Source organism: Amia ocellicauda, chromosome 23 (assembly GCF_036373705.1).
Source record: "Amia ocellicauda isolate fAmiCal2 chromosome 23, fAmiCal2.hap1, whole genome shotgun sequence".
NCBI classification, from domain to species: Eukaryota; Metazoa; Chordata; class Actinopteri; order Amiiformes; family Amiidae; genus Amia; species Amia ocellicauda.
This window is the reverse complement of record NC_089872.1, coordinates 17,526,735-17,537,245: the sequence shown is the minus strand read 5'-3', so window position 1 is coordinate 17,537,245 and position 10,511 is coordinate 17,526,735. Positions and strand designations below refer to the sequence as shown.

The following is a 10,511-nucleotide window of genomic DNA, read 5'->3' as shown; positions in this document are numbered from 1 at the left end:
CTCTCTCTCTCTGAGCTCGTCCGAAAGAACTGCAGAAACCGATGTTTTTAGTCTTCATGCTAATTTACTATATAAATATGTTTTGTACATTTTCATAACCTCTCTGCCTACGTTATAATGCAGCGTTTTGTTCAAAGCCAGACAGTCAGTGCGCCCGTTACATATAAAAAATAGTTTAAAATTAAAAATACAATTAAAATCAAATCAAGCCATATGAGTGTGTCATGTGACCGCGTTGGCGGGTCATGTGATCTTCCCCAATAAAAGCCGGAGCTCAGGTGACCCCCCGGCGTGGACAGCCGGGTCTCTTCATTGTCAGGCCAGGGTAGAAAGCTATTTATGAGAAAGGTAAGCGGGTGAGGAGAGACACATGTGTTTAATAACTTCATATGTTTCTTAGTAGGGACAGGCTTTTATTTTCTTTCCGTGGCGTTGGCACCATTTTAAACCCCGGGATAACGGGAATCTGCTCTGGGATGTTGCCTATGCCAGCAGCACTACGGGTGGGGAAGAGGACCAAACGCGCCGAGTGGAAGTCAGACGCGTACCACACGGGTGCTTTTATATTTGCTCGTAAAACTCCAGTGTTTTTTTTCCACCCCTCTCAATATAAATTGTATTGGTGCTGTATTGTATTTGGGTGCTGGGTGTGCTCGTACAGATTGCACAGACATGACACTGTCCTCAGTGTGGTGCATTTCTCCCCGATCAAGAGAGAGAGACAGACACACACAGACCCAGACCCAGACCCAGAGAGAGACGTACACACACACACACACAGGCTCCAGGAGGACTGACTAACCCCCCTACTGCAAGTGTAGTCCCGAATGCTGTTTGTTTCTTCATCTTAGCAGACATGTCAACCACCTCTCAGAAACACAGGGACTTCGTTGCGGAGCCCATGGGGGAGAAGCCCGTCTCTGCCCTGTCTGGCATAGGAGAGGTTCTGGGCAGGAAGCTGGAAGAGCAGGGATTTGACAAGGTAAGTGGACTGGCACCAGAGCTTTCCAGAGCCCGAATGAACTTGAACCTGAGAGTTTAAGGTTGATGCAGAAGTTCAAACTGGATTGTTCTGCCTTACATTTTAGTAATAATTTGAACCTAAAATGAAATATTGAAGACAAGACTGGGTTTTCCTCTTTCTTTCTCCTGCAGGCGTCTGTGGTCTTGGGCCAGTTCCTGGTGCTGAAGCAAGATGATGAGCTTTTCACAGAGTGGCTGAAAGATGCCTGCGGAGCTAATACTAGACAAGCATCTTCATGTTATCAGTGTTTAAAAGAGTGGTGCGATACGTTCCTGTGAGGACGGAGGCCTTGGCTTCCTTGTTATGTCAAGCTTGTTACAAAAGGTTTCACAAACTTTTAACGTTTAAATGTTAGTGTTTAAAAATTAAAAATAAAGCATTTTCACTTTTGTAATTTGAGCTTAAGATGCTGCCCTAGGATTTGTCAGAAGCTTTCCATATTATAGTGCTTTAACAAAAGTGATCTTTAACTAATTAATATGTAGAAGACCAGTTTGTTAGATGAGGACTAGAAGTGAAGAGTAAATGTATATTGTGTGTAATTTCTTAGTGAAGGAGATGACAATGAATGCCCTGTTTGTAAGGATTTGCTCTGCTGTTTAATGCAATGTAGCGACATTACAAATATATTGCCATGGAATACATGAATGTGTCATGCATAGGTTTAATTTTTGTCAAGGAATTGTTTGGAAACTGAGGGATTACTTACTGAAGCGTCTGATTAGAAATGGTATAATAAGCACAGACGACCAGTATAATGCCAGCTTTTATAACAATATTGCCAGACCAACTTAATCCATTTTAACAATTATTTTTTTGGTTATTTTAACACCTGTATATCAAGCATCTTATCACACAAAGGCCCAGGCTAAATCAAAAGTTTGACCCATCTCTTTTCTTTCTCTTGAAGACCTTTCTTTTTTTCTTCCCCTATTAGAACATCAACACAAATATCAATCAAAACACTTGCAAATGAAAATAAAACCCTAACCCTACTCATATAAATCCAACCCACTTCATATAAAAAAAACATTCAATAAACACTCAAAGCAGACGCTATCCTTACTTCACATTCCCCAATACATTCAAATATAGTGACAACATTCCTCCTCTAACATGCAAAAGTACAAAAGCCTTTAAAAAAAATAAAAAATACCCATAACTAAGTTGAATGGACTTCATTGGCTGTGTGCAGTATTTAAATGCTGTTAGGATAACCAATCAAAAAAAGGCCATCAAACTCTCATATAATACTGTCCTTACAGTTCATAAAGTACCATAGCTTGGGTTACAATCGGTTCAGTATTTCCCAGGTTGATCTCACACCAGAATCGCCGTTTAAGAAATGCACAAGTCCTCCCGACACTTTGGCTTTGACCCGAGTCCTCTGCTCAGTGTCTGTGTAGGGATTCGATGTAATGGAAAGCAGCACCCAGCGCCCAGCTCGTCTCCACGTTGTCTATGGTTCGTGCAAGCTGCGAACAAAATTAGTTTTATTTCGTTTCACATTTTCAGCACAGTCAATTTGTTTATGTCAAATATGTATTATTCTTTTTAAATTGTTACCTTGAAGATTTTGTCTTTTGGAAATCCCAGCTCTTGTAACAGGGATGATATGTATGTTAGATCCAGGCACAGAAATGGGCTTTTTGGACGACTGACTTCCATACTGTTGCATACTTAACAGGAGAGAAAGACGACAACATATGGTTAATATGCATAATTGTATATACATTATTATTACTATTTTTTTATTTTTTATTTTTCTTGGCAGACGCCCTTATCCATACACACCATCAGACTGCAGTACAATTTGTTTTGAATGGTATTAGGAGATGAGAAGAGTCAATGGATGGGTTGAACAAAAGTGGGAAAAAAAAGTTTCTGGAATATAAATGGTTTAAACTACTAACATGAGAAAGTCGATATAAAATCATTAAGATATGTAACGGCTTCTAACCTTTTTTCGCTGCCTCTTCATAGTCATTAACTGTTATGTACCCTCCCGTCTTCTCTTCTGGAGAGCGGAGGAAATCAAACGCATCACTTTACCACTTCATTAAGATCAGTCAAATATTGTTAACTGTTTATTTGCTCACATGTACTTATGTTAACTGATAAGGCATTGAAATTCCAGACACCTACCAATGACGCCGATTTCCACGGCTCTGTCGTAGTAATATGAAAAAGCATAAAAGTCCATATCTTTCACCTCTTCTGATTTCTGTACTTTTTTATAGAGCACTTTCTCCACCTTGTTGTAGCAGGACTCATAGATGGGTTCTCCTGAAATAGACGTTAAAAAATACATGGAAATACTTATACTAATAAATATTCTCAGTGAACACTTAAACGTTATTCCCCATTTTCATAATTTCTCTCAAAATATCTAATAACAGTATTGTTCTTCATACATCAATGGACAAAAAATAATTACATTTTGTGAAGAAAATGAAATACAAGACTTACAGAAATAAAATAAATAAATAAATAAATCTAATGATCTAATTAAGCACCAGACGATTGGCTGTTGCTGGTCCTGCTGTTGCTATTGGCCTTGCTACCTAAATATTCCAGACTGAGCAGCCAATGAAAAGCCTTCTTACTAACTAAAGTGGGAAAAGGAATGGTTACAGATCGACACAATGCTCTTCATGGGGAACCATTTGGCGCTGAGGTCAGTGCAACAGTCAAGACTTCCTCAGCTCATTCCCCTGCTTTCAGCAAGGCCATTTCAAAAACTGGAAACATCATTTAACGTGTTATTCAGTCTCTCAAAATCCAGCAAGTCAGCAGTCACCGACAAAAAAAACAGGATATGACAACTGTGAAAGAACAGAAGTGCAAGAGCAGGAAAAGAGCTATAAAAGGTACAACACACAAAGTCAACATAAGTTAATGGCACATAAAAACATATAATTATTTAAATAAACACCTGCACAGTACCTGCCTTCTGTCCCTTTACTGTGTAAACCACTTCTGCGTGCTCCCAGAGGTCTGTGTAATCGGGGGCTAGGCAGGGGCTCACCAGCGCTTGGCCTTCTTCCACTGAAGAAACGTGCAATACGTCACAAAGCATGCAGTCAGAACAATATTTCTGCGGCCTCATTCCACCATCAGCTTTCAAATTGTTACGGATTATATAGATTTAATACAGACTCTTTAAGATTAAGCATGACTAAAATGTCAGTTTTTCTAGCATGGAAATGTGCGAATCACTAACTTCTCGCTATCTTTGACGTGTCACAGTTCAGTTCTTGTTTGTTTTCCCCTCCAGTTCCACTTTATAGCTCAGTGGAGAACAAAAACTGAACAATGCCAATCTGCTGTGCACCGTGTCTAGAGTTACACACGTAGGTAACTTTTATTTCAGACTCATGAAAAGAAAAATGTCAGGAGATAAAATGTTAACATGGACACGGCCATAATTTGACATTGAAAGGTTGCTAAAATGGGGCAAGTGTGCCTCCTAGTGGTTGAATACACCCACTTTAAATGCGGTTTAATCAGTGGCACTTAGTACATCAGCTGTCCCACTGCAGACATGTCAAACCACAGAATGGTCTTAAAAGATAGATAAATACTTAATCCGTTTTTTTTTTTTTTAATATCAACAACAGAATCTGATTAGAAATTAAGTTAACATTTAAATCTTCAAAGCTTTCAGGGCATTGGATGGATGCGATTTGAAACGGCACAAACTAGAATCACCGCAACAGCTGGCTACCGACAAATTCATCTTCCCGGCGTTATGAAGAGATTAGGCAGACAGATTGGCTTATTTATTGAAATCATTTGAAACGCAAGAAGTTAAGTAACGACAACAAAACAATCTAATAAAAATACTTACAGGCTTTTCCTTCAATTCCTCCCAAAACAGCTAGTCGAGCTGACATCAGGCCTAAACCCAAGTAGCTGTAAGAAAGAAATCCTACTGAAACCATGTTGTAATGGGGAAGAAACATTAAACGCTTTTATATTTTAAAATACAAGATAATCCTTTGTTAACACGTACGTGCATGCAATTACACAAGTTAGGGGACACTTTGCAGATTATTAGAACAAGGTGCCCTGTTTACCTTAAAATGTCTAATGTGTGATAAATGATTGAAACCCACCACCTACCTGTGAGAGTAGAGTGTATAAGTGCTATTAAACATCTGGAACGATGTAATATAATCTATAGGAGAGGTCTGTATTGTTTTCTGGGGAGAAGATAAAAATAGGATGGTATTACAGTTCTATGGTATCTGTAAGCACCTCTACTAGGATATACATCAAAACACTTTCACTGCCTGTATATCTAGCACAATTATGCATAAAAAAGTAACTCTGATACCCTGATAGATGGTTTTCTAACAAGCTTTCCCTGTGCGTTACGGTTTTATCAATTTACAAATACATTGGAGAGGTCTTCAGTACCTTAGCGTAGAAACACATCGACAGAAATCTGTTCTGTCCATAAACCAACTCGATGAACTAAATGCAACATGGCGTAAGCTGCGATTTCCTGCAAAATGAACGGCCTTGGTGAATTTGTGCCCAAGCCTGCCACTCCCCATGTAGAAGCCTGACCTATTTTATTATCAAGAATGTCCAACTGTTAAAATTGTATTTACTAGCATTTGGGATTAAGCTAGTATGTGAGGATTAACGCCAAAGATGGAGGCATCCTGTTAGTTTACGCGTTTAGGAGAGATCTAATTTTGGAACGACAATCTGCTTTACCTCATCTTGTGGAGAAAATGTGATTTGCATCGAGCCCCCTCCCAAATCGAGCATTCCTACAGTGCGCTTCCCCGCGCCCTGAAGACTGCCTGCAGACGGAGAACAAAAAATCATTACAGCACTCGACTCGGAGCTGAGCAATGTTATGGGCACAGACCAAATCCAGTGGCAGTTAACAAACCCCCCAAGTCACACAATAACCACTAACTTAAGTCTGGTTTCTTTATTTACCCTGTATCATCAATATAGCTTAGACAGGACTCTGGCTTTTAAACAATACAAATAAATCTCACCTATTAAGAAGTTGACAGTCATCCACGCTGAAATACCTGTAATGAGATATTAAAAGTCAAATCAAGGGACATTATTATTATTCCTGAGCATGACTGTACACGTTCTCTATTCATCTCCCATTCGGTTCTAAAGCCAGAAAATTGTAGGTCTAATTGTAACAGTGAAAACCTCGACAATACGACAATACGATTTCTATTATTTATCTTTTCTCCTCAGACTTACTCATTATGTGCTCTTGTGGTATTTTAATGACAAAGCATCAATCTGGAGATATTTTATCATTAAGAGACCTAGAGCATAGAAAAGTATTTGTAAACGCTCAAGTATTATTACTATGACTCCGTGGTGAATAGAAAGGTGGTCTGGTGGGAACTTTAAACCAGTACTTTAAAAAATAAGCCTTGCATTAACAGAAGAGAAAGCATGGAATTAAAGTAAACATTTTAGCGTGTCATTAAGGATACTACTCAGTCAGAAAGCGAAGAGTTTAACCTTGAGCAGAACAAAGAGGTTTATCAAAATCGCTTGCTTGGGAGTTTTCTGCAAAACAAAAAGCCAACGCCAAAGAAGCGGAGGGGAAGCGCTAAGTGATTATTAAATTGCCATTGTTCTGGCGTCTCACTATTTTAGCTCACTATAGAGGGTTCAAGAGAATAAGTATTCACGGATGCAAATGATCAAGCTGTACCTTCATCGGTGCCATCCATTATAGATACAGCGTCTTCTCTGGTCAGGAAGGGTGATGCTCTGAACATTTCTCTCACCTTGGGAAACAAAAACAGTTCAAAGCTGTTTAAAGTCAAAAAGCTAACACAAATCTTCATCTACTCCATCTTGTACTGGTTCCAATTAAAACATAGGAAGGCTTTAGACAAGAGGAACTAGTTCTTGGGTAAATAAATCCACACCATTATACAATATTCATACATAAAATGGAGAAAAAGACTAGGAGTGACACTCTCGGGGCAGGGGTGTGGAGGCCAACCTTATCCAGCAGGCGTGTGGCTTTCTCTCCAGGTAGCAGACGCAACCCAGCCGTCGCCTTCAGTACCACGGACGTTTTCTCCCACAGAAAACAAGGCATGCTGCTTTTAGCCACTTCCAGCAGCTGTATGATCCCAAATGTGCACTAGGGGAAGGTCAAGAAAAAGAATCGATGCCACATATTTTCACTACAATTACTGTTTTTTTAATTGTCTATCTTTTAAAGAACACTAAATAACACTGACCAAAAAATGTAATTGATCTCAAAAAGGAAACTGACGAAATCTGAAAAAAATAAAATCTGTTACCTTATCGGGATCATCAGCATAAGCAGACAGACCTGGCTTTATTGCTTTGAATGTTTCCTCTACAAGTGTGGTAGCATCTGTCACAAAAAAAAACAAAAGTAAATTATCATTAAACAAAATCTACATGGTTTTACTTTAGTTATAAACAACTCAGTAGAATAAGACACTCAACGTTGCTTCTGCTACATTCTTGAAACACTTAGAGACCTACCATTTTCCTCTCGCAGGAACTTGAAGACGTGGATTCGCGTCCCAGTGCTCCCAGCGTCGAACATGATCCCATAGTGGAACCGACTGTTCTCGATGTCGCTGAGGGAAGGATTACACTCCCCATCTGTGTGTGGCACCGAGGCGGGCGTCTCCTTGGACAGCCCTGGCTTCACGCCGTCAATGTGCCACTTGACATAGGTCAGGTAGGCTATGAGGCACACCAAGAACAAGAAAGCGCTGGCCAACTTTGGTATCTTCATTGTTCCTGAGTAAAAGGCACATCATGCAGCTTCGCCCCGGGTTTAAGCACAGTTCATACTGATCGCAGCACTCACTACAGATGTTTAGATGTGGGGGGGGGAAACAATAAAAGATCATTACTTTTTGAATGAAGTTGCAGATGTTGTCTACCTGTATTACACCACTAAGCAGTAGCACAAGACTCTGCTTGATCCCCAAATCTCATAATACAAGCTTGATTCTCCCATGCAGCTCACTGGATTTCCCTTCTGATTTTTGTTTAGTATACAGTTTATTTGTTATCTATGTAGCACATTTTTAAGAAGGGGTAATCTTTGCTCACTGGCGGATACATGCATTTCCAGAATACAAACTGTGAAAGTAAAGCTGCATTGTGATGCATACTGGCTGGACCAGAAAGGCCATGAAACCGGTCTTTCGACAGATTGACTAGGTTTCAGAAATAACATGTGTCACACCACGGAGAATCATGTGACCGTGAACGGCTACAGTGCTGTAACTCATTCCCCATCTCCTGCAATGAATACTACACCTAATACAACTGTACAAGAAATCACTTTACACGATGGGAATGTTTCAAAGACAACCTGACCCCAATCGAAATCCAGAAAAGAGTCCTATATCTATCTATCTATCTCGTTATCTATCCAGATTGCTGCTGGGCATGTGTCTGTAGTGCGCCGGGTGGAAGAAGTTACATTGTTTCTCGATTCGCAAGCTCGATATGTATCCATACGTAACAATGGTTTGATATTTGAAAGCGCTAACAAACCTGTGTTGTCCATATTTTCCGATCCCTGTGTCCTCTGCATTATGAGTCTTATTCTTACTCTTCTTAATGTCGGTAAGTGCCTCCCTTTGCTGCTTCTTAAAAGACGTCTTTCATTAACTAAGACCAGCTAAGAGCAAGTCTCTGTTTGATTACGTCACCGCTGGGCAGATGACGTTGGCAAAGCTAATTACTCCGACATTCCTGTTGAACTGGATTATGAGGACATACTTTGTGCGGCTGTTATTATACGTTTTCTTTGCATTTTTTTGGCCGACGTGTTAGTAAACCAGTAACCTGAGACTGTGCACATAGTAATTTTCCATATGCAAAACTACCTCTGTCACCTAGCAAGACTGATATGACAGATGTGATGCGATAGGGGGCGCTGTTCATCCAAAATAAAACACTTCTGCACGGAGGTCGAAATAAAGATCTTTTGCATATGCTGTTGGGGTCTTATTTGATAGCATCTGCTGAATGTGAAACAGCAACAGATAGATTTTAATTAAAGGAATAACATATTTCAATAACTTAAATGAGACAGAAAATGTTTTATTTAGGAGAAGCTGCGCTAGTCACGTTAAATGCAATCTGTAATGTTTAATTGGATATTATTAAGTTAGCCACAGGAGAGTTTGTTTGTTAGATTTGTTTTTGTTTGTTTGTTATATTTTGTATTGTATTTGTATAATTAATAAAAATACTCCAAACATTCTCCAAAATCTAAAACAATGTACGTGATTCTGGAGACATTAATGCTAATTTATCCGGTGAAATGTGGAATTGCTATTTTAAAATGTAAATGTGTGGTTCAATTTATATAAAAAGCCTTATATTTATGTTTAATACATTAATAATGTATGGTATTTTAATCTGATTAATTGTAATTCGGTGTTTCTTTTTTGTTTCAGTATTGTGGCTAACCGGGGAGATTGCATTTGTCTAATATTAAGATAGAAATAAACACACAGACAACAATTAAAACACGCTGTTGTAAGGCACCATACAGTCTTTGGAAAACACAACAATGTTGCAGGTAACTCTTGTGATGTACAATAATTTAATGACAAAAACCTGGTAAATAACATAAAAAATTTAAAAATCCAAACCAAGGCATTACACTCTGAAAAACTTCTTAATGAGCATCCTATAGGAAATTCCCTTTCTGTAAACACCTTCACACAAATTCATATCGCGTGTTGGGAAGCTGAGCACAACAGGTTGCAAAATGCTCTGAACCTCTTGGCAGTTCAGAAGCCTCACATTTTTTCCCTTCCATGGTTTTTGAAGAAAGACACAGGAGCCAATTACATTCACATTGTCCCTTTGACAATATGGCACCAGCTGGTCTGGCTCTCGCTGACTCGTGTCAGAAGCACTTCACCTCTCCTTCCAGTAATTAATAGTTTTGTTAAAATCTACCAGGCTGGGGTAACAGGCCCCTCAAGCTTTCTATTCATTACCTCAATTAACAATCATTAGGCTTGAAATATAGGCCAATCTGTTTTCTTGGTCTGTTTCACACACACACACGCAATGTTGCGCACCCACCCACCCACACATTCACACACGCTCACACAAACGCACACACACCCACACAGACGCATGCATAAAGTACATATATATTAGCAAACCAGTGACCCACATTGAGGTGTCTGGGGAATACAAACACAGGGGAACGGTGGTGTTTCGGATATTAAATTAGTTTCCTATTCACCTCGGCTCTAGACGCAATGGATGCCTTGAAAAGACCATATGCTCCTGGTGTGTGTCTCTATCTAGGCCACAAGGACATGGAAAGCCAAACTGTTTTGTCTTGTGCACAGGGTCTATCTGTTATCAATGATGGGCCACAGCTGCTGGGAGCACGCAGCCCAAACTGTTGCTGTCTCTTCGGTGGGCGGGACAGCTTCTCCCCAAATAGTTGCAC

General features: G+C 39.6%; 2 protein-coding genes across 4 annotated transcripts; one reads left to right on the top strand and one right to left on the bottom strand.

Annotated features, from left to right (window-relative positions):
- Positions 1-225: 225 nt before the first annotated feature.
- On the top strand, positions 226-1,668 carry LOC136719228 (barrier-to-autointegration factor). 3 transcript variants are annotated; one of them, XM_066697077.1, is made up of 3 exons: positions 226-348; positions 852-982; positions 1,156-1,668. In XM_066697077.1, the coding sequence occupies exons 2-3, from the start codon at positions 857-859 to the stop codon at positions 1,300-1,302; spliced, it is 273 nt and encodes a 90-aa protein (XP_066553174.1). In that variant the 5' UTR covers positions 226-348; positions 852-856; the 3' UTR covers positions 1,303-1,668. The 3 variants fall into 3 exon arrangements, with proteins under 3 accessions (XP_066553174.1, XP_066553173.1, XP_066553172.1); XM_066697076.1 differs by lacking the exon at positions 226-348 and adding an exon at positions 405-555 and having other exon boundaries at positions 855-982; XM_066697075.1 differs by lacking the exon at positions 226-348 and adding an exon at positions 405-555.
- A 109-nt stretch (positions 1,669-1,777) lies between these two features.
- entpd6 (ectonucleoside triphosphate diphosphohydrolase 6) lies at positions 1,778-8,800 on the bottom strand. The gene is made up of 14 exons (XM_066697071.1): positions 8,582-8,800; positions 7,550-7,882; positions 7,339-7,415; positions 7,032-7,175; positions 6,735-6,810; positions 6,046-6,081; positions 5,753-5,841; positions 5,150-5,229; positions 4,875-4,939; positions 3,971-4,072; positions 3,170-3,310; positions 2,985-3,041; positions 2,591-2,703; positions 1,778-2,499 (listed from the first exon to the last, which is right to left on the bottom strand). Exons 2-14 carry the CDS (start codon positions 7,806-7,808, stop codon positions 2,416-2,418), a joined length of 1,323 nt encoding a protein of 440 aa, XP_066553168.1. The 5' UTR covers positions 7,809-7,882; positions 8,582-8,800; the 3' UTR covers positions 1,778-2,415.
- Between the last annotated feature and the right edge of the window lie 1,711 nt (positions 8,801-10,511).

Excerpts from the sequence above, each read along its gene's own strand:
- LOC136719228 (XM_066697075.1), top strand. The coding sequence starts at position 477 with ATGTTGCCTATGCCAGCAGCACTACGGGTGGGGAAGAGGACCAAACGC. Across the intron at positions 556-851 it reads GTCAGACGCGTACCACACGG|CAGACATGTCAACCACCTCT; the intron begins GTGCTTTTATAT and ends TCTTCATCTTAG. Across the intron at positions 983-1,155 it reads AAGAGCAGGGATTTGACAAG|GCGTCTGTGGTCTTGGGCCA; the intron begins GTAAGTGGACTG and ends TTTCTCCTGCAG.
- entpd6 (XM_066697071.1), bottom strand. The coding sequence starts at position 7,808 with ATGAAGATACCAAAGTTGGCCAGCGCTTTCTTGTTCTTGGTGTGCCTC. Across the intron at positions 6,082-6,734 it reads AATGGATGGCACCGATGAAG|GTATTTCAGCGTGGATGACT; the intron begins GTACAGCTTGAT and ends ATCTCATTACAG. Across the intron at positions 4,940-5,149 it reads TATACACTCTACTCTCACAG|CTACTTGGGTTTAGGCCTGA; the intron begins GTAGGTGGTGGG and ends TCTTTCTTACAG.